This window comes from Lipotes vexillifer, unplaced genomic scaffold (assembly GCF_000442215.2).
Source record: "Lipotes vexillifer unplaced genomic scaffold, Lipotes_vexillifer_v1.1 scaffold185, whole genome shotgun sequence".
NCBI classification, from domain to species: Eukaryota; Metazoa; Chordata; class Mammalia; order Artiodactyla; family Lipotidae; genus Lipotes; species Lipotes vexillifer.
In genome coordinates this window covers 1,508,066-1,531,976 of record NW_006794406.1, presented here as the reverse complement: position 1 = coordinate 1,531,976, position 23,911 = coordinate 1,508,066, and the positions used below count along the sequence as shown (strand labels likewise).

The 23,911-nt window shown below is 36.7% G+C and overlaps 2 protein-coding genes across 6 annotated transcripts in view; one reads left to right on the top strand and one right to left on the bottom strand.

Moving 5' to 3' along the window:
• The window catches only part of MMS22L (MMS22 like, DNA repair protein), a 143,451-nt gene extending 127,437 nt beyond the window's left edge, over nt 1–16,014 (top strand). Inside the window, exons 21-24 of the mRNA XM_007467195.1 lie at nt 1,581–1,744; nt 13,537–13,633; nt 15,029–15,196; nt 15,676–16,014. Coding sequence (XP_007467257.1) covers nt 1,581–1,744; nt 13,537–13,633; nt 15,029–15,196; nt 15,676–15,769 — 523 coding nt within the window. The 3' untranslated portion in view covers nt 15,770–16,014. The remainder of the gene's footprint in view (nt 1–1,580; nt 1,745–13,536; nt 13,634–15,028; nt 15,197–15,675) is intronic.
• Nucleotides 16,015–21,543: 5,529 nt separating this feature from the next.
• The window catches only part of KLHL32 (kelch like family member 32), a 235,811-nt gene continuing 233,443 nt past the window's right edge, over nt 21,544–23,911 (bottom strand). For 4 of the 5 annotated variants that reach the window (XM_007467190.1, XM_007467191.1, XM_007467193.1 and 1 more), the window contains one exon: nt 21,544–23,167. In XM_007467190.1, the coding sequence (XP_007467252.1) occupies nt 23,006–23,167 (162 nt within the window). In that variant the 3' untranslated portion in view covers nt 21,544–23,005. The remainder of the gene's footprint in view (nt 23,168–23,911) is intronic. The other variant, XM_007467192.1, reaches the window with a different exon arrangement.

Sequence of the window (23,911 nt, the reverse complement as noted above, 5' to 3'; positions counted from 1 at the left end):
TTTCCTTCTGGAGTCACGTGATCTTGATGATTCATTCACAAAATCATGATATTTTTGCCTAACTTGTGTCTGAATTTCCAACAAGATTATAGTTCGCTACCACTGTGTTTGAGACATTGCATAGGTAATTTTAGTACAAACAAAACAACAAGTGCTGAAGTGAAATCGAATCCTTAAGGTCTTAAAGTCATTAAAGCCCAGTGTTTAGGATCTTGGCCGCTTTCCTTGACTTTCCTATTTACTTTGTATACAGTAAAAATGTTTTTCTTATGATTTCTAGTTGAATACCTAAACATGTAACAATTCCTTTTTCTATCTTTTTTAAACACTCAGGAAAGAAATAGAGATTGCCTCCTATGACTTCCTCTGTTCCAAGCTTTTCTGCTCCTGGAGTTCCCCATCTTATGGCCCCTTCTACTGAATTCCTAAGAATTCTGGGATTATCTTTCAAAGCACCTGTCAGACTGTATTATAATTGTCCTGTTTTTTTTTTTTAATCTAACTTTTCCACTGAACAGTGAACCCCATGCTTTCAGAAACCATATTTTACACTCTTGTCCTTAGACTTGTACCTGGCACACCATGTACTAAATAAATGTTTTTTCTAGGCATTGGGAATTCATTATTAAACAAAACAGATAAAAAGCCCTTGCCCCTCAAAGAGTGAATTAATTTTGTAATATGTAATGTTTGTTGGAAGTCATTGTATAGAGTAGAAATGATGAAGGCATAGTTCTGCCCTTAAGGAATTTATAATCTTTAGTGATTTCTTTGCCCCATTTTGGCAAATTATTATTGCTTTGCAAGTATATTTAGATGTCTAGCTTAGATTTAGCTATATCTGACACTTAATTCATATTGTCTTGACTTTTTAGAAACTGAAAAATTTTCACTTTCGTTTATTCACTTAAAAAGAGTACACTGAACACCTGTTATGAGCTGAGACCTGTTCTAAGAGGTAGAGATACAAAAATGAATCAGATAAATTATCTTTATGACCTCTGTTGAGTTCAAATGCTAAAAATTGTCCTGCTTTAAGAGAAGATATTATATCCTAAATTACCTCTCTGATTCTTTTACTTCATAAGGAAAGGAAGGAGGTAGGCTGGAATGGGAAGATGATTTCTAGTATAGTCCTCTTATTTATTTGGAAAAATAAGACCCCCTTTCAAATCCCTAAATAAATAAATATGAGGAGAGAATCTTTACGCAAATTTGACATTAGAGAAAATTTTGCATCATTGAGGAGCTGATAGAGGAGATCAAGCTTATATTACAAAGTTAGATTTTTATTAGATTTTGATTAAGTGTATGAAGTATATTTTAAGACGAGGTTGCTTTATATTTTGTTTGTATCTGTATTCTGCTTTGGCCCTTATAGCACGCCAAAAGGATGTGCAGTCATTGCTTCAAAAGTCTTAGGTTTGAAGAAAACATGGTAAAATATACATACTTTTTAAAAATTGTGTTTTACTAATTTGGGAGCTAAAATAGGCCAGTATCTTTAAAGTGTATGACATTTGATTCTGCTCTATTAAAACTTTAAAGAGAAGGAAAAATAAAATTATGCTTCTTTTCAGGAAATCCTACTTTGAGTTTAAAGGATCCTTGCTTCCTCCTCGCTTAGCATCCATTCTGGCCTTCATCCTCCAACTTGTTAAGGAAACTAACATTGATGTTTCCGAGGTTGAACTGCTCCTCCCGGGAGTATTAAAATGCTTGGTGTTGGTCAGTGAACCTCAAGGTTAGTTCGTTTACGAGTTTGTGTTTGTTATACTTTTATGTTCACAAATTAAGAGTGTATTCTTTCCTATCAGTTAAATCAATAGTTACAAAAATATATGGTTATTTTATATCAGTTTGATTATATCATGGCTAAAGAACAAACTCCAGCCAATAGCTGAGGTTGGGCATGATAAAATGATTAAAAACTGACATGTTTCGGTCTAGTTGGTTGTTTTTTTTTTCCTCCCAGACAAATAGTTTAAGTTTATTTAATTTTTGTTCAATCAGACTCCAGTATTAAATGCAACTTATTTAAATATCAAGTGGTAAAGGGTCAGCATACTTTCTCCTATTCAGATTTCTGCTAGAATATGTAAGCTGATCTCTGGGCAAAGAGATCAGATCACTGATCCTTTCATTTTCAGTCTCATCAGCCTTACTGCCAGTGATTGCTTTAAAATATTACATATTTAGTCCTCCCTGTGAGTAGCATGCTTTAATAAGCTTATTGGGAATATGCAGGATAGTGGCTGTAGTTCTATCCTGAAGGGTTTTTGTGTGTATGTGTGTGTGTGTGTGTGTGTGGTATGCGGGCCTCTCACTGCTGTGGCCTCTCCCGTTGCGGAGCACAGGCTCCAGACACGCAGGCTCAGTGGCCATGGCTCACCGGCCTAGCCGCTTCGTGGCATGTGGGATCTTCCCGGACCGGGGCACGACCCCGTGTCCCCTGCATCGGCAGGCAGACTCTCAACCACTGCGCCACCAGGGAAGCCCCCGAAGGGGTTTTTAGTATCAATAGGATGGGGTGCGTGTGTGTGTGTGTGTGTGGTATGCGGGCCTCTCCCTGCTGTGGCCTCTCCCGTTGCGGAGCACAGGCTCCAGACACGCAGGCTCAGTGGCCATGGCTCACCGGCCTAGCCGCTTCGTGGCATGTGGGATCTTCCCGGACCGGGGCACGACCCCGTGTCCCCTGCATCGGCAGGCAGACTCTCAACCACTGCGCCACCAGGGAAGCCCCCGAAGGGGTTTTTAGTATCAATAGGATGGGGTGCGTGTGTGTGTGTGTGTGTGGTATGCGGGCCTCTCCCTGCTGTGGCCTCTCCCGTTGCGGAGCACAGGCTCCAGACACGCAGGCTCAGTGGCCATGGCTCACCGGCCTAGCCGCTTCGTGGCATGTGGGATCTTCCCGGACCGGGGCACGACCCCGTGTCCCCTGCATCGGCAGGCAGACTCTCAACCACTGCGCCACCAGGGAAGCCCCCGAAGGGGTTTTTAGTATCAATAGGATGGGGTGCGTGTGTGTGTGTGTGTGTATGTTTGTGTATTTGTCATTATAATGTGTTTGGGGCAGGCTTCTCACATGCTTCTACCTAAGTACTTCTAACTACTGTGATAAGTGAGTACAGTGTATATCCTAAAGAATATGAGGGCAGAAAAGTGGTAGCTGAAAGCTCAAACAGCTCTTTGAAATGTTCTGTTTTATCTCAAAAATTGATGCATATTTTGTTTTAATCCACATTATTTTGATGTTTAAAATGTTCATCTCTGCTTCCAAGCTTGCTTTTGTGAAAAATGTTGTATTATGTTAATATAAAATACCCTTACTTGATAATAACACCTCTTCAGTGAAGAATATCCAGAGATAGACCCCAGACTCTTCTTTAGAAATTTTACCTTCTTTGAAAACGTTTGCATACTTCTAATTTCAGTGAAAGCCTGTTGTATTATACAGTACAAAATCTGAGACAGAGCAGACAGTATAGCATTTTAACTAGCCCCTTGTTTCATTGAGAGTAATATTTATCATGAAGGAGATCAGGGTTTGGGAGGGGAATTTTGCTGCTCATCTCTAGACAGTGGTGCATCGCACGTTCCAAATAGAAGGCATACAGAATGCTGTCTCCACATGGCCGTCTTTGTAAGCGAAAGAAACAGTGTTAAACACAGGTTTGTGTGATTAGCTCAGAGAAAATTCTGACTCTCCTTGTAGTCTCAGTGTTTAGAAGGACAGTGTGTAAAATCATAGAAAAATAGTGTTACTAAATGATACAGCAGTTCCATTCCTAGATACATGTCCAAGAGTATTTTAAACATATGTCCACTCAAAATACCTGTACATCAGAGCTTCAGGAGTTCCACTTCAGCATGACAACATGAGGAGCTCTGCAGCCCTGCTCCCCAGAAAAACTGGTGAAAATTATTTAAAAGAGAGCATTTCAATTCTTTGGAAGTGGTCCTGAGGGTACAAAACAAATGGAGAAACATTATTTAAGAAAATATACTGAAGTCTTGGTAGGAACAGCAAGTCTTTGATATTTGAACCAAGACTACTCCCTTCTCTGCTCCTAGCTCAGTAAGATGGAAACTTTGCTTTAGACTGGTAAGTTAAATAACTAGAGTTCCGTCTCCCCACAGCTCCCAGTAGGAGGGCTGTCTTCCTGTGAGAGGCAGGATATCAGTGTTTCTCATTCTGCTTCCTAGCTATCTGATGGTAAGGCTGTATTCCAGGGGAGTGTGGGTGAGAAGTGGGGCCTTCATTCTTCCATTCAGCCCCCACTCGTGGGATAGGTACACTATACTGAGTATGGCACCAGTGAGAATACTGGGGCACTGATTGTCTTTGCTCCAGTTTAGAACTGGAGATTCCATGCCGAGAGGACCTGTGGCTAATACCCCTCCTTCCAGAAGCATTCAGCACCTAAAGTGGGTATGTCACTCAGAAAGTAGTGGACACCATGGTCCCTGTCCCCAGCACCAGAGCTACACCTCTGAGTTTTGCCTGGGAATGGGAGAAAAACATAGAATAGAGAACTCTGAATCTCTCCCAAAGGAACTGACTTGCAACAAAGTGTGAAAAATTTCAAGCTTGAGCGTGCTGTCAAAAACAGTGGAGTTTGTGGTTGAAAGGCAGTAGGTGAGAGAATGATAGATTTATTAGAGGTATAAGCAGATGGTTGCACAATTCTGTGATTATATTAAAAACCATTGAATTGTGCATGTTAAATGGGTGAATTGTATAGTATATAAATTATATGACAATAAAATGGTTATTTTTTAAAAACACTAAAACAGGATAACCCAGTTTTTTAAGAAATAAAGATGACAGATATTTTTTAAGAAACCCTGTACACTAATGCTCATTGCAGTGTTATCCATAATAGCCCCAAAATGGAAACAACCCAAATGTCCATCAACTAATGAATTGATAAGCAAGATGAAGTAAATCCATACAGTGGAATATTATTCAACCATGAAAAGGATTGAAGTACTAACACATTCTATAACATGGATGAACCTTAAAACATTATGCTGGATGAACTTCCTTCAAGATGGCTTAAGAGTAAGACGTGGAGATCACCTTCCTCCCCACAAATACATCAGAAATACATCTGCATGTGGAACAACTCCTACAGAACACCTACTGAACACTGGCAGAAGACCTCAGACCTCCCAAAAGGCAAGAAACTCCCCACGTACCTGGGTAGGGCAAAAGAAAAAAGAAAAAACAGATAAAAGAATAGGCACGGGACTTGCACCAGTGGGAGGGAGCTGTGAAGGAGGAAAGGTTTCCACACACTAGGAAGCCCCTTCGTGGGCAGAGACGGGGTGGCGGAGGGGGGAAGCTTCGGAGCCACAGAGGAGAGCGCAGCAACAGGAGTGTGGAGGGCAAAGCGGAGAGATTCCCGCACAGAGGATTGGTGCCGACCAGCACTCACCAGCCCGAGAGGCTTGTCTGCTCACCCACCGGGGCGGGCAGGAGCTGGGAGCTGAGGCTCGGGCTTCGGAGGTCAGATCCCAGGGAGAGGACAGGGGTTGGCTGCGTGAACACAGGCTGAAGGGGCTAGTGTCCCACGGCAGCCGGGAGGGAGTCCGGGAAGGAGTCTGGAGCTACCGAAGAGGCAAGAGACTGTTTCTTCCCTCTTTGTTTCCTGGTGCACGAGGAGAGGGGATTAAGAATGCCATTTAAAGGAGCTCCAGAGACAGGCGTGAGACGCTAAGGCTGCTGCTGCAGCCACCAAGAAGCCTGTGTGCAAGCACAGGTCACTCTCCACACCTCCCCTCCCGGGAGGCTGTGTAGCCCGCCACTGCCAGGGTCCCGTGATCCAGGGACAACTTCCCCGGGAGAAAACACGGCGCGCCTCAGGCTGTTGCAACGTCACACCGGCTTCTGCCGCTGCAGGCTCGCCCCGCACTCAGTGCCCCTCCCCCCACCTGGCCTGAGTGAGCCAGAGCCCCCGAATCACCTGCTTCTTTAACCCTGTCCTGTCTAAGGGAAGAACAGATGCCCTTAGGTGACCTACAAGCAGAGGCAGGGCCAAATCCAAAGTTGAACCCCAGAAGCTGTGGGAACAAAGAAGAGAAAGGGAAACCTGTCCCAGCAGCATCAGGAGCAGTGGATTAAATCTACACAGTCAACTTGATGTACCCTGCCTCTGTGGAATACCTGAATAGAAAACAGATCATCCCAAATTGAGGAGGTGGACTTTGGGAGCAACGATATATATATATATTTTTATTTTTTTATTTTTTTATTTTTTTTAGTATAGTGTTCAGTGCTTATTATCATTAGTGGATCTGTTCTTTTGGTTTGGTTCTTTCCTTCTTTTTTTAAATACTTAAAAAAATTTTTTTAATATTTTTTATTTTAATAGCTTTTTTTTTTTATCTTTTTCTTTCTTTCCTTCTTTTTTTCTCCCTTTTATCCTGAGCCGTGTGGTTGACAGGCTTTTGGTGCTCCAGCCAGGCGTCAGGGCTGTGCCTCTTAGGTAGGAGAGCCAAATTCAGGACATTGGTACACCAGAGACCTCCCAGCTCCACATAACATCAAACGGGGAAAATCTCCCAAAGATCTCCATCTCAACGTCAACACCCAGCTCCACTCAACGACCAGCAAGCTACAGTGCTGGATACCCTATGCCAAACAACTGGCAAGACAGGAACACAACCCCACCTATTAGCTCTGAGGCTGCCTAAAATCATAATAAGGTCACAGACACCCCAAAACACACCATCAGATGTGGATCTACCCACCAGAAAGATAAGATCCAGCATCATCCACCAGAACACAGGCACTAGTCCCCGCCACCAGGAAACCTACAAAAACCACTGAACGAACCTTAGCCACTGGGGGCAGACACCAAAAACAATAGGAACTACGAACCTGCAGCCTGTGAAAGGAGACCCCAAACACAGTAAGTTAAGCAAAATGAGAAGACAAAGAAATACACAGCAGATGAAGGAGCAAGGCAGAAACCCACCAGACCTAACAAATGAAGAGGAAATAGGCAGTCTACCTGAAAAATAAATCAGAATAATGATAGTCAAGATGATCCAAAATCTTAGAATGGAGAAAATACAAGAAACATTTAACAAAGACCTAGAAGAACTAAACAACAAACAAACAATGATGAACAGCACAATAAATGATATTAAAAATTCTCTAGAAGGGATCAATAGCAGAATAACTGAGGCAGAAGAATGGATAAGTGACCTGGAAGATAAAACAGTGGAAATAACTACTGCAGAGCAGAATAAAGAAAAAAGAATGAAAAGAATTGAGAACAGTCTCAGAGACCTCTGAGACAATATTAAACACACCAACATTCGAATTATAGGGGTCCCAGAAGAAGAAGAGAAAAAGAAAGGGACTGAGAAAATATTTGAAGAGATTATAGTTGAAAACTTCCCTAATATGGGAAAGGAAATAGTTAATCAAGTCCAGAGAGTCCCATACAGGATAAATCCAAGGAGAAACATGCCAAGACACATATTAATCAAATTATCAATATTTAAATACAAAAAATATATTAAAAGCAGCAAGGTAAAAACAACAAATAACATACAAGGGATTCCCCATAAGGTTAACAGAAGGGACATATTTACAGTGATGAAAGGGAAAAACCTACAACCAAGATTACTCTATCCAGCAAGGATCTCATTCATATTTGACAGAGATATTAAAACCTTTACAGACAAGCAGAAGCTAAGAGAATTCAGCACAACCAAACCAGCTTGACAACAAATGCTAAAGGAGCTTCTCTAGGCAGGAAACACAAGAGAAGGAAAAGACCTACAATAACAAACCCGAAACAATTAAGAAAATGGTAATAGGAACATGCATATCAATAATTACCTTAAATGTAAATGGATTAAATGCGCCAACCAAAAGACATAGACTGGCTGAATGGATACAGAAACAACACGTGTATATATGCTGTCTACAAGAGACCCACTTCAGACCTAGGGACACATACAGACTGAAAGTGAGAGGATGGAAAAAGATGTTCCATGCAAATGGAAATCAAAAGAAAGCTGGAGTAGCAATTCGCAGACAAAATAGACTTTAAAACAAAGACTATTACAAGAGACAAAAAGGACACTACATAATGATGAAGGGATCAATCCAAGAAAAAGATATAACAATTGTAAATATTTATACACCCAACATAGGAGCATCTCAATACATAAGGCAAATGCTAACAGCCATAAAAGGGGAAATCGACAGTAACACAATCATAGTAGCGGACTTTAACACCCCACTTTCACCAATGGACAGATCATCCAAAATGAAAGTAAATAAGGAAACACAAGGTTTAAATGATACACTAAACAAGATGGACTTAATTGATATTTATAGGACCTTCCATCCAAAAACAACAGAATACACTTTCTTCTCAAGTGCTCATGAAACGTTCTCCAGGATAGATCATATCTTGAGTCACAACTCAAGCCTTGGTAAATTTAAGAAAATTGAAACTGTATCAAGTATCTTTTCTGACCACAATGCTATGAGACTAGATATCAATTACAGGAAAATATCTGTAAAAGATACAAACACATGGAGGCTAAACAATACACTACTTAATAACCAAGAGGTCACTGAAGAAATCAGAGGAAATCAATAAATACCTAGAAATAAATTACAATGAAAACACGATGACCCAAAACCTATGGGATTCAGCAAAAGCAGTTCTAAGAGGGAAGTTTATAGCAATACAATCCTACCTTAAGAAAGAAGGAACATCTCAAATGAACAACTAAGCTTACACCTAAAGCAATTAGAGAAAGAAGAACAAAAAAACCCCCAAAGTTAGCAGAAGGAAATAAATCATAAAGATCAGATCAGAAATAAATGAAAAAGAAATGAAGGATATGATGGTAAAGATCAATAAAACTAAAAGCTGGTTCTTTGAGAAGGTAAACAAAATTGATCATTAGCCAGACTCATCAAGAAAAAACCGAGAAGAATCAAATCAATAGAAATGAAAAAGGGGAAGTGACAACTGACACTGCAGGACACAAAGGATCATGAGAGATTACTACCAGCAACTATATGCCAATAAAGTGGACAACCTGGAAGAAATGGACAAATTTGTAGAAATGCACAAGCTTCTGAGACTGAACCAGGAAGAAACAGAAAATATGAACAAACCAATCACAAGCACTGAAATTGAAACTGTGATTAAAAATCTTCCAACAAACAAAAGCCCAGGACCAGATGGCTTCACCAGGTGAATTCTATCAAACATTTAGAGAAGAGCTAACAACTGTCCTTCTCACACTCTTCCAAAATAGAGCAGAGGGAGGGACACTCCCAAACTTATTCTACGAGGCTGCCACCATCACCCTGATTCCAAAACCAGACAAAGATGTCACAAAAAAAGAATACTACAGACTAATATCACTGATTAACATAGATGCAAAAATCCTCAGCAAAATACTAGCAAACAGAATCCAACAGCACATTAAAAGGATCATACACCATGATCAAGTGGGGTTTATCCCAGGAATGCAAGGATTCTTCAATATAGGCAGATCAATCAGTGTGATACACCATATTAACAAACTGAAGGAGAAAAACTGTATGATCATCTCAATAGATGCAGAGAAAGCTTTTGACAAAATTCAACACCCATTTATGATCAAAACCCTCCAGAAAGTAAGCATAGCAGGAACTTACCTCAACAAAATAAGGCCATGGATGACAAACCCACAGCCAACATCGTACGCAATGGTGAAAAACTGAAGCCATTTCCACTAAGATCAGAAACAAGACAAGGTGTTTCCCACTCTCATCACTATTATTCAACATAGTTTTGGAAATTTTAGCCACAGCAATCAGAGAAGAGAAAGAAATAAAAGGAATCCAAATCAGAAAAGAAGACGTAAAGCTGTCACTGTTGGCAGATGACATGATACTGTACATAGAGAATCTTAAAGATGCTACCAGAAAACTACTAGAGCTAATCAGTGAATTTGGTAAAGTAGCAGGATACAAAATTAATGCACAGAAATCTCTTGCATTCCTATACACTAATGATGAAAAAACTGAAAGTGAAATCAAGAAAACACTCCCATTTACCATTGCAACAAAAAGAATAAAATATCTAGGAATAAACCTACCTAAGGAGACAAAAGACCTGTATGCAGAAAATTATAAGACACTGATGAAAGAAATTAAAGGTGACACAAATAGATTCAGAGATTTACCATGTTCTTGGATTGGAAAAATCAACATTGTGAAAATGACTATACTACCCAAAGCAATCTACAGATTCAATGCAATCCCTATCAAACTACCCTTGGCATTTTTCACAGAACTAGAACAAAAAATTTCACAATTTGTATGGAAACACAAAAGACCCCGAATAGCCAAAGCAATTTTGAGAGTGAAAAATGGAGCTGGAGGAATCAGGCTCCTGGACTTCAGACTATACTATAAAGCTACAGTAATCAAGACAGTCTTGTACTGGCACAAAAACAGAAATATAGATCAATGGAACAGGATGGGAAGCCCAGAGATAAACCCACACGCATATGGTCACCTTGTCTTTGATTAAGGAGGCAAGAATATACAATGGAGAAAAGAGAGCCTCTTCAATAAGTGGTGCTGGGAAAACTGGACAGCTACATGTAAAAGAATGAAATTAGAACACTCCCTAACACCATACACAAAAATAAACTCCAAATGGATTAAAGACCTAAATGTAAGGCCAGACAGTATCAAACTCTTAGAGGAAACCATAGGCAGAACACTCTATGACATCAATCACAGCAAGATCCTTTTTGGCCCGCCTCCTAGAGAAATCAAAATAAAAACAAATGGGACCTAATGAAACTTCAAAGCTTTTGCACAGCAAAGGAAACCATAAACAAGACCAAAAGACAACCCTCAGAAGGGGAGAAAATATTTGCCAATGAAGCAACTGACAAAGGATTCATCTCCAAAATTTACAAGCAGCTCATGCAGCTCATTATCAAAACAAAAAACAAAACAAAACGAAACAAAAACAAAAACCCAATCCAAAAATGGGCAGAAGACCTAAACAGACATTTCTCCAAAGAAGATATACAGATTGCCAACAAACACATGAAAGAATGCTCAACATCTTTTATCATTAGAGAAATGCAAATCAAAACTACGATGCAGTATCATCTCACAGCGGTCAGAATGGCCATCATCAAAAAATCTACAAACAATAAATGTTGGAGAGGGTGTGGAGAAAAGGGAACCCTCATACACTGTTGGTGGGAATGTAAATTGATACAGCCACTATGGATAACAGTATGAAGGTTCCTTAAAAAACTAAAAATAGAACTACCATACGACCCAGCAATCCCACTACTGGGCATATACCCTGAGAAAACCATAATTCAAAAAAGAGTCATGAACCACAATGTTCACTGCAGCTCTATTTACAATAGCCAGGACATGGAAGCAACGTAAGTGTCCATCATCAGATGAATAGATAAATATGTTGCACATATATACAATGGAATATTACTCAGCCATAAAAAGAAACAAAATTGAGTTATTTGTAGTGAGGTGGATGGACCTAGAGTCTGTCATACAGAGTGAAGTAAGTCAGAAAGAGAGCAACAAATATCGTATGCTAACACATATATATGGAATGTAAAAAAAAAAGTCATGAAGAACTTAGGGGCAAGACGGGAATAAAGATGCAGACCTACTAGAGGATGGGCTTGAGGACATGGGGACGGGGAAGGGTAAGCTGGGACAAAGTGAGAGAGTGGTGTGTATATGGATATATGTACACCACCAAATGTAAAATAGCTAGTGGGAAGCTGTCACGGAACACAGGGAGATCAGCTCAGTGCTTTGTGACCAGCTAGAAGGGTGGGATAGGGAGGGTGGGAGGGAGGGAGATGCAAGAGGGAAGAGATATGGGAACATAAGTATATGTATAACTGATTCATTTTGTTATAAAGCAGAAACTAACAACACACCATTTGTAAAGCAATTTTATTCCAATAAAAATGTTTAAAAAAAAGTGTATGAACTTCCAGTTATAGGATGAATAAGGTCTGAGAATCGAATGGATAGGTTAGAAACTATCTATAGTTGATGATAACACTGCATTGTATAATCAAAAATAAATAGATAAATAAAAGTTTTTAAGTGAAAAAAAAACAAAAACAAAAAACACATTATAATGAGTGAAAAGAAGGCAGTCACATAAGACCACATGTTGTATGATTCCATCTATATGAAATTCCCAGAAGAGACAATCGGTAGGGACAGAAAGTAGATCAGTGCCTCCGGGGACTGGGGGAGGAAGAAAATGGGGAAAGATTGCTAATAGGTGTAAGGTTTTGGGGGGAGGTGATGAAAATGTTCTGAAATTAGATAGTAGTGATAACTTCAAAGTTCTTATGAATATACTAAAAACCAATGAGTTGTACACTTTAAAAGGTTGGTTTTTATGTGTGAATTATACCTCAATAAAGCTGTTATTTTTAAAAAACAATGCTTGCTGTTAATACTTTGTGAAGGCTATTTCTTCATGTTCTAGTACTTTTTCCACAGAAGAACTTGTGGGTTTTGTTTTTGTTTTTTTTCAAGAAAACATCTTTTAAAAGAAACAGTTATGTTGGCTTTAGGATTACATCTAATATGAGAACTTATTTGCTCAATAAAGACAAGTATGCTATATCTTCCTTATCCACTATCGTCATGCTATGGAAAACATTATCTGCTACTTCATTTTAATTAATTTAACTTCATGTGCATCACATGTTTTGTACTCTTGCCATAGTGGATTACAGTTTCTTAAATTTTCCTTATTCTTAGAGAAAGTAATTTTTTCCCCAGCTACTTATATTTAATGTTCCAAAAACAGTATAACAAAAATGTATTAGCACTTGGAACATGGTGAATTTTTTACATTCTTTGTTTTTTTTTGTTGTTGCCGTTTTTATGTACAAGTGCACAGTTGTAAAGGATTTGGTTAAATACTGAAAGAACATAAATGTTCTTTTTGTAACTGCTGTCTTTCAAAACAAAATTAGCATCACAAATAGTTGATTTTATATATATATATTGCTAATTTTAAGTGAAGGTAAACTTAGTTTCTAATTTTCTACATATATGTTTGTTAGTGGGAGGAATATGCTTATGAATTAAAAAAATCAACCTGCTTGTCTCTAAATCAGCTGAATTATTAAAGGTTATCTTTAATCAGTATGTAACAGTGTTTGCAAGGTTAGGATACTGGAGTGTTTTTGAATATGGGCTCTTTTCTAACAGAAAGACTTATCTTCACATGTGTTTTTTCAGTTACAGGGTTGTAAAAAATAGACTTGTTAAGTGTTTTATATTTTCTTAAAATGGAAGATAGGGAGACTTTAGAACAAAACAAAAGCTTGTAACTATTTCGCTTTGAAAAATAACAAAAAAGCATGTAGATACTTTAAGAAAACATGTTTTTCTAAATCTAGAGCGCTCATAAAAATGAGGATCCAGATGGTCAAACCAGACAAAATGTGTAATGCTGTAAATTTTCCTCCTAGTTAAAAGGCTGGCCACTGAGAACCTGCAGTACATGGTCAAAGCCTGCCAAGTGGGGTCAGGAGGAGAACCTGCCGCCCAGCTGACTTCTGTGTTTAGGTAACTGGAAAATATGCCAACTGGCAAGAAGACTATTGCCAGCCATTTGACAGCCAACATGTTTTTTAAATAACTAATTATCCAAAACATAATGTGTTACTACTTGTTTGTAGTTTCAATTATTGTATTTTTGGCAGTGGTTTTGCTATGTTGTTTTATTAAAAAATAAAAGTACCAAGAAGAAAGATAAGTGAGCTGACGTAAAATTACCTGAGAATTTAGTAAGGAAGATTCTTGCATTGTGTTTAAGAGGACAAGGTGGGAAACGTGAGTCATGATGACAGGTGTACAGGCTTTGGAGCTGCTAAACATGCTACTCAGGATCCACTGTGAAAGTGCCTGTCACTGGTTTTCCTACTCACTTTAGATGCTGTGGACCCAGAAAGCTCCATTGTATGTAATTGTGAAGCATAGACTTTGTAGATCTGTTGTTCCTTCACAAGAATAACTGCAACTTGAGAAACATTTTCTGTTTTGTTTTTATTTTCCTGCCTTGCACCCTATAGAGTCTTATGCTTTCTGTTAGGGCAGTACTTTTAAGTATTTCTTTCTCACAGTTTCTACCAGTTCACCTTTATTTCATGTATCTCTACCCTAGCACTACTGTGATAAATAGTTTGGGTCCATTTCCTTCATTCTGTTAGATTTTTGATTCCTCAGTTTTCTTTCTCATCACATAGTTGGCACTTGTCAGTTGTTTACAGTTTATTTAAATTGTGATCATTTGAAATAAATACTGGATTTATGAAAACTGTAAAGCCCTAAGAGAGGAGGAAGGATTTTATATGAACAAAGATTGCATGTTTGTTAAGTTCAATTTATTGAGCTAGGTGACTTTTATTTTCTTGGGGGGAGAGAGTGGAAATTTTAGGATTAAAATATATAATTCTTATTAATAAAAGGTCTTCTATGGGTCTAAAGTCTCTTGATCGGTTAAACAGTATAAAAATTATTTCAAATAACTTGCTTTCCTCATAGAAATATTATTTGATTTATCTAGAGTTAGCAATAACTAAAAGATATACAAAATAACTAGGAAACTGGACTCTTTGCTGTTTTAGTCTCTTCTACATCCTGACCATCTAGATTTCATCATGCACACTATAGCAAAAAAGTCCCTGAGATTAGATTTTTTCCCCCTTATTCTTCCTCCTGGGATTCCAGCTCTTCCCTTTCCCTTTCTCCTAATGCTGCCACTCTGTTCACAGCTCATACTGAAGCCATTTCTGTTCTTTATTTTCAAGTGTTAAATAGTGTTCACATGGCATCTAAATCCTTATGGTAATCTTACATGAAATGATCTTTCTTGTGTTCAGGTTACAGCTTGTTGCCATACAGATACCAGCCCAAGGAATTGCTCCAGAAGTAATTCTAAGTAACGTGTTTTACTTTCAGGAAATTTATCGAGGATTATGGTATGAGATATGATTATCAGATTTACAGCATTTTAGAAACAGTAGCAGCATTGGACCAACAGGTTGTTATCCACTTGATTTCTACCCTTACTCAATCTCTGAAGAATTCAGAGCGGAAATGGGGCCTTGGCAGAAATATTGCACAAAGGTATGTTTGATAATTTGATTATATCCTTTCGGACAATGATTATGAAATCTAGATTCATTTTCTAGAAATGGCCTATTTTCCACTTATAAAAATTTGGAGTGTGTTCCAGTGAATAAGATTAGTGACTCAACTAGATATATGGATTTTGGTCAGAAATAGATCAAGGCTTTTTTTTTCTTTTTAATAGATTACAACCCAGCTGAAGATAATGCTGGACTATTTAGAGTAATGAAACATGGGCGGGGGGGCGGGGTATAAGTCTGTATTTCCTAAAGAGATTGTTTTAGAAGGGTCATTACTCATACTATAATTCATATGTCCAAAAGTAGTATGTTAAAGAATCAAAGTACTTTAATTACATCGTGTATGGTGTGTATAGACGAGTAGACATTCAAGTAGGCTCAGTTTGTAAAGACTTAAATGAAAAATAATGGAAAAGGTAGTCAATATATATGTCTTCTTTTCTTTTTTCTTTATAGGGAAGCCTATAGCAAACTTTTATCTCACCTAGGACAAGTGGGACAAGATGAGATACAGAGACTAGAAGATGATAATATTGAATCTATTTTGTGATTCATCCTCAATATTAATTATAACTATCTGAAGTCACTTTGCACTATTCTGACTCCTACTTTTAATTAATTGTATAATGTTCTGTTAACAGTACTTTCTAGGATTTTTTTCCTTTCATACCTGTAGGTATAAAGTACATAAATAAGGAAATAAAAGTTAATTAAATATGTTATAGGAGCTTTCGAACTTGGTAAAACTGCATTCTATTTTGAAGAGGTTTTAGTGAAACTAAAGAAACTTTTCCTAATTGGGAGTGTTATGTGTATATGTCTAAGCAGGTTTGTACTGGTTGATCCATGGCCATTTTACTGTAATGTGACTTTCTGCCTTGTGAGTAATTTATTTCTGTTTTTTTGTTTTCTTATGAGTTATATTTTATTATGATACTATTTCAAATTACCTGGCTGCCCTATGCTGGGTTTTTTTTTTGGAGGGATGGTCAGGAGATAGAACAGTATATTTGTTATCCTTTTTTATACTATGCGTGAGGCAAGTTAATAAAATCCTTACAAAGCACACTTAACTCTATGAGGAATGAGACTGAATCTGGCTAAATGATTATACAGATAATATGTATTTTTTTTAACTTGGGCCAACTGTTTATATCAATACTTGGGTTCCAACGGTTGCCAGATGTTTTCCTCTACTCATCCTTTCGTTTGGAGTTGTCATTAAAAGACAGATCAGGAGGAGGATAAACAAGAGCCTTTAAGAAAAGAGAATAAATAATATTCTGGAAATTTTTAAGTTTACAAAATTAACAGAAGAGGTTTGAGAAGTCAGCTGATTTATCTCCTTCCTCTTCAATTAGAGCCTTTTATAAACTAGCATCTTACACATGTTTGAAGGGAGCCAGTTTAGTTTCCTATAGCAGCTCATCTCTCAACCCTTTAACTATTTCATTCAGATTCATTCCACCAGTTGGGCTTTTGTCCTTGACTCCTTCTAATGAGCATTATTTGGTAAAAAGAGCTCCAATCTTAGTGTTGGAAACCCACCTGGGTCTCAAACCCAGCTCTGCTTTGTGACCTTGAGCAAGTTCTTAACCTTTCTGAGCCTCAGTTTCTTCGTGGAGAAAAATGAATAATAACCCTTTTTTAAATTTCACAGTGTTCTGGTAGGAATCAGTGGGATAATTGATTTATAATTATAATCATATAATTTAAATGTATGTGAAAGTATTTGTTGACCTATGTTCTGTTTGGTGGTGTACAGACATGATCACTCTATCTCATGCACAAAGGTGAAGAACACTTCCTAATTTTGTTCCTCTTTCTCTAATGTTATGTCCTAGATGAAGATCCCACTTCTTTTCAATGTTTTCTTACATGTCGTGTTTGCTAAGTTTGAAATAATTTATTGTTTTTTTCTTGAGCATCTAGTGTTTATCATGGTTCTACTATTCCTTCAGGAAAACATTTCAACCCTTTTCTGACTCAAGAAGTATCTTTTAAAATGAAATGCACTGCAATCGGGAAACTATAGTTAATAGCCCTTTCCTAATTGTAATCTGTGAAGTCTAAAGGACTTCATGACATATAAATGGTTTACTTTTCCCCCAAATAAACTGTTTTTAATTCAACAAATGGGATGAATGAAAGCCTCTTTAAGGTTACTAAGACTTCATAGCAATGAGTTTCTTTTCATTATGATAGTAACTTATTAAATGAATGATGTATTATTTTGCAAGTTGTAGCAATTGAAATTTAAACTATTTAATGGGATGCCTTTAAAGAGTTTGTGTGTGTGTGTGTGTGTGTATTTTTTCACCCCCAAGGGAAATTGATAAAGATATCTTGGAGAATCTTGCTCCTTAGCTTATGAAACTTTTTAAGGGTTAAGAAAATCTACTGCTGAATCATGCATTAGGGTGTATAGCTGTAGATACTAAGAATAACTAAAGTTTATACATAAAAAAACCAGTAACAAGAAAAAGTCTGTAACAATACCTGTATATGTATATGTATTTTTAAATTTATGTATCAGTAAAGTTTTTTTTTTTTTTTTTTTTTTTTTTTTTTCCCTTGCGTTATGCGGGCCTCTCACTGTTGTGGCCTCTCCCATTTGCGGAGCACAGGCTCCGGACGCGCAGGCTCAGTGGCCATGGCTCACGGGCCCAGCCGCTCCGCGGCACGTGGGATCTTCCCGAAACGGGGCACGAACCCGCGTCTCCTGCATCGGCAGGCGGACTCTCAAGCACTGCGCCACCAGGGAAGCCCTCAGTAAAGTTTTAAAGAAGCTGTTTTATTGAAGAAAAAAAGAAAATGTATGACTCTGTTCCATTTCTTAAGAATCTTCACTGACCCATAAATTATTACTATAGTCTTGTCTTTTTCCATTTCCAGACTAAAGAGTACCTATACTTGCTTCGTTAATGTTCCTTTTCCCCTAAAAACCCTGTAATCTCTGAGGTGGCTGCTTCTACCACTGTAAGATAGGCCATTCTCTTTTGGTCAAATCTGGAATGTGTTCTCATTTTTCTTGGTCTTTGGGGCCTCTGTGACATTGCATTTTCTTTTATCTTCTCATCCCTTCCTCAGCAGTATCGCTCCTTCCTACATACACGTTCTTCCTTCTTGTCCCTACTGGTAAGATCTAGCCCTTCACCTGCTCTGTCTCAACATTCTTGTAGTAGTGAACTGATAAAACTAGCTTTTAACTTTTTTCTATCTGTAGTGCTAATTTTTCTCTAAACCTGTCTAGTTGGATTCTCCTGAAATCTCAAGGCAACATGTCAAGCTGCCCTTATCATCTTCATTTCCAGTCTAGCTCATGCCTTCATTTTCTACCCAGAGAATACACCACTTTCCCAAGTCACTTAGCCGTGACATTTCTTGGATTCATTGCTCCCCAGTTTTCATTTGATCACCTTATAAGCTCTTGTGATTTTTTTCTTTTTGCCATTTCATGCATCCAAACATTTTTCTATTGGGTACTATAATCTTCTTCTTATCTCTGGACTCTTGAAATTTATTCTTCACATAGTTTTGACATTAGTGTTCCTAAAATACTTCTTCCTTCTTACTTTTCTGCTCAAGGACCTCCATTTACTTCCCATTGTTAATAAGCTGACATTCAAGCCCTTCAGTCAGGAGACTTCTGCCACCTGACGCTATACCTTCTGTTTCCAAACTTACCTCAAGCAGGAAAGTAGACTGTCTTAGCTGCTTTCTCTGAATGACATGTTCATTCTACACTGTGGGCCTCACTCAGTTTGCCAATTAGAATACCATCATTTCTATAGAAACCTAACCTTAAGACACTTAAATAGGAAGAAAATTAAAATATACATGTTGGATATGTAATTATTCCACGCAAATAATTTCTTTAAAATATCAGATGGAGTGTAGAAGAGATGATTGAAAGACAACAGGGTGATGAAAGGACTTTATTAGACACAGATTTGGTTACGATTTAAATTTCAGTTCAACATTTAATTAGGTTTCCATAGAGGATGAAAAAAACATGGAGTATTGTCTCTGCACAAAAATCGTTCAGTATTTTGTTCATTTGTATTAGAAGAGCTTTAAAGTTTAAAACTTCTTATATCTTTACTTATCCCTAGCATATTTTCTTTTCTTACTAAGCATATTTGACTTTTTCTATTTTGGGGGGTAAGTAAAATATTATTTGTGAGTTGTTAGACTATGTGTGTGTTTTCATTATGCATTGTTATTTTTATCTTCTTCCATGCTTCATCGCAAATTTTTAAAACTACTTTGTTCTTAACTAATTACATGAGCCCATTTCCATGTACTTTCACAGAATCTTTGGCAGTTTTTATTTTTATTTTAGGATTATATATCATATAAAAATTTGATGAGCCTTTGCAGTTGGGAAAAGCCTTTAGGAAACCTACCTTCCCTAATCCTACACAGTAACATAGCACTTGTGTTTCAGAGATAAAAGATGGATATCATAGAAACCTCACCAAAACCTGTGTTCTATGTACTAAACCACTGCTTTTTGACTGATAGACTTTTTACATAAACCTTACATTTTCCAAAAACTGATCTCCTGGCTACTCCTCCTAGGGTTAAAAATATTGCCTTGTCAGTCAAGTATAGAGTATGCTAGTATAAATAACATGCTTTGTTTGCTTAAAACAGTTGGTTTGGGAAGCCAGCAAAATAGCGTATTCTTTCACATATTTAGTAAGATATGAGATTTATATTTTGATTCTGTGATGAACTATGTTTGGTAAGATTACCAAAATCAGTACCAAATGAACTTACCAACTTCTGCTTACTGAAGTTTTTGGTGTGCTGATAGTTATCCAGTTCATTGCATTTGTGGATTGTGCTTTTAGAAAAATTCTGGGCATATGCATGCTTTAAGTTATTTGTGTATATAGTAATGAGATATAATAAAAAATGTATATATCCAACTTACACTGCACCTGTGATTATTCAACTGCCTCTTTATGACAGATTGACTCTTTGAAAACCAAAATAAAAATGAACCGTGTTACCTAGAGGAATAATTTTTATCTTATTATTCCTGTTGCTTTTATACTCTGCTAAAACAAAGAAAAGTTAATTTTTCAGCTATTGTAATGGCTGAAGGGTATACAGTATACATGTGGTTAAACTGAGAAGAGAAAAAGGATGAAAAACACCCTAAAAATAACCAATTGGCATTTTGTTCTTAAAGATCTAAGGAATTCTATTGCATTTTACATACATATTATATTATTTTAGAGATTCATGTCTTTTCTGGCTTTTCCTCCTAGAGTAAGAACACTGCCGATATCTGTTACTGCTTTTTCTTTTTTAAAGTAAAATCTTGAAATGATGTTTAAACTGTTGGAAGCTTCATAGTCTTTTGGAAATTCAAATTAATATTTTAAATATAAGTACAATATGGTCTTTAACTTTAGAGTAAAAATGGAAGATGAATTACTGTAGGATAGTTCACTTAAATGGAGAACATATATTTGAATAGTTTCAATGGGCCTTGGTTTATATGACCAAACATTGTTTTCTAGAATTTTTCTTATTAGCTCTTATGATCAGTTTGAGGTAAGGATCGAATTATAAGCAATCTGAAATTTTTCTCTTTAGGGGAGGGGTGCTGTACTTTGGATGCTGTTCTTTGTCTATAAGTGTTTCTGAAAACTGTAAAACTTTTAAAAATTCTGACTTCAATTCTGTAATATTACTGAATAATACATTAAAGTTCACTGAGGAGAGGTTTGATAATATATACTCATTTGTTTTAAATAAATAGAAGTGTACACAGAAATTAGAATAATCTCAGGCTGCCTTTCTGTTTATCATTCAAGCAAGTTCACTTTTAGACCTTCCCTTTCATTAATTGGGTAGAGAGTCTGGGATTAAAAATAGATTGTTTTATAAAGTAAAACTGCTGGATGGAAAATCTGTGTGTCAAGTAGAAATTTTAGTAAATCTGAAATTCTTGTTTAGGTCCTTGTTGAAAACATTTCTGAAACGCTGGAGTCCATTTTCCTGACATGGTAAGGCATTTTAAAAATTTAATTTAGATGGTTTATACCTTTTAAAGAGACTCTCTGTTTTCCTTCTAAATATCAATTATCAATTTTCACTTTTCAGAACTGTACAAATATTCTTAAGGCTTTTTGTTTGTATAAACAAAATCTGTTCTTTTAAAAATTTACCATTTTTTTCTTACCCCTAGTCTCCCCTCCCGGCCTTTAATCTAAATAGCCAAAAGTTTTATTTATATATATATACATTTTTTTTAATTAATGTTTTAGGTATCATATAAAGTTAGTGAATTCTATATTTAGGAATAAAAATATTTTTTATTCACTTCTGATTACTAAAAGTGGTTACATGAATAAAATGACAATTTCCCATTAAGACAAGGATTGCTGAATGATTAAACTAAGGAAAAAAAGTAAAATCTTACTTTTAATAAAGGTGACTTATCCTAACAAGATTAAGGGGAAAAACTCATGTTATATTTGTTGAATTTATGTTCAAATACGATTACTGAGTTGTTTTATTTTTTATTTTTTGTTATAGACAAAGCAAATCCAAAAACCTAGACTAAAAAAATTCTCATGCATTATTAAAAATGGTAGTAATAAAATATGTATTGGTGGTAGAGAAGAATCCCACAAGCACTCAAGATTGACATAACCTTTAACAAAGTGGAAAAACTTATTAGAACTACTGATACTAGGTTCAAATTTATGTCAGAGCACTTTATGGTACCGAAATTAGTACAACTAATTTTTTCTGAGCTTTAAAATGTCATTTTTCACTAAATGAGCTTAGATGAAATGTTTGAGAGACTTATTATTTGAGGCAAGTGTTTGTACAAGTTTAGGAATCTTTGGCTTTAGTAAACTTCCTTTTTCATAATTAGCATGTCTCTTTCACATGCTCTTCAGAATCATTTATCTCATAGCTTGTGTTCCAAGTTCTATCTAGTAATTTTTAAACTTCAAAAATAATCTTTTTCAGTTACAAGGTTCTAAAGCAGTAAAATACCTTGTAATTTGAGTGACATTTCTTTTTCTTAGGCAAAGTACTTCAGAGCATTTGCCTAATCCTTAAAACATTCTTCTGAATTAATATGGAAATCAATAATTGCCCTCCTTAAAAAGTGAGAAAACTGAAGCAATGTAAAGTTAAGCTCCTGGCCCAAGGTAACAGAGCAACAAAGGTGAAAAATCTGGGTATTCCATCTGCTGTTCCGGTGTACTTCTATTATTTGTATTACCTTGAATAAAATATGGCATTTAAAAATTTATGATGTCATAATGATGAGTCTCTACTTATACAGCAGGGCTGTATAATGTTAAATTTTTAAAAGAAAAATTACAATCCCAGGCTTAAGTAGTAAAGAGATTAAGTACTGACAATTTTTTTTTAAGATCATTGATGGCAGTACTTGTGGAATAAACTGCCTTACTAAGAGGGTAATGTCCTGGACAGCACTGATTAGACAAAGTGTACAAAGAATGCTTAAAAGATCCATGGACCATTAAGTTAGCACTAAGCTACACCACCATAAAAGTCATACATATTGTACTGTATATTGACACACACTGAGAAGCGTGACAAGCGTTTTCAATAATGTGTATTTTAGAAAACTGTTCATTTTTTGCTAATGTTTATCTGAATAGAAGATCTAGAAAACAAAACAAGGAAGCATTGAGCACTGAGTATTTTCATGCCCAGTATCCAAAAGTCAGGCCTTTTTCTTCCTTGTGTTCATGATGGTTGTTAAGAGAGCACTGGCTTTTCAGATGGTGCCAATCCTGTGATGAGGCACTTGAAGAGTCTGAAGGTTAGGGCATGTGAAATACGGAGCTGGGAGGAAGCATGCTGCTATTCCATTGGAAGCAAAAGGAAGTGTAGGCCCGTAGAATACTTCTTCTTTGCCTTCTCTACTCACATCCAGTACCTAACAAAAGAAGAGGAGAAACCTGTACGTTAAAGGTGGTTGTTCAAAATAAAGCTGGGTACACATAAAAGAAAGCCTGCAGTTAAATTCAGTTATGCCACCATGACTATGCCTTACACATTGCTATTTTTCTCAAGTATGGTACCAGGAATATGTATTAAGTTCCTGCAAAGTGCTATTCTACACATTTCTGTTTGTGTTTGTACATGTTTGTACGTACATAGATATGTGTTACGTTTGTATATACATAGATACATAATTTAATAATTTAATCTTCAGAACAGTGTCAGGATGTAGGTAGCATTATCCTCCTTTAATAAAACTGCCTTAGACTGCTTAAGTAACTAGCCCAAACTAGTTAGTACGTGTTGTTTGTATGCTGGCTTACAAATCCTCACCTGTAAAGTGAAAACAACATTGACCTTGCAGCTTGGCTCTGGAAATTGGTGACATACAGCTCAGTGTCTAGCACATAGAGTATTATAGCTTAGTAGCAGGTTCAAAAAAATCAGTTGCTTCTGGAAATTCTTCCCCAGTTATTTCCCCATTAAGCTGGAGTTCCACCTCTTTCCATATATGGAAAGAATCCTTTGTTAGTGTGTGCCTGCTGTCACCTCACTGATTCTGGTTTAATCTTACTACTAGGAAAATTCTTTCTTGAGGAAAGCTGGTCATTTCCTTTCTTGAGGAAAGCTGGTTTAATCTTTTTTTTTTTTTTTTTTTTTTTTTTTTTTTTTTTTTTTT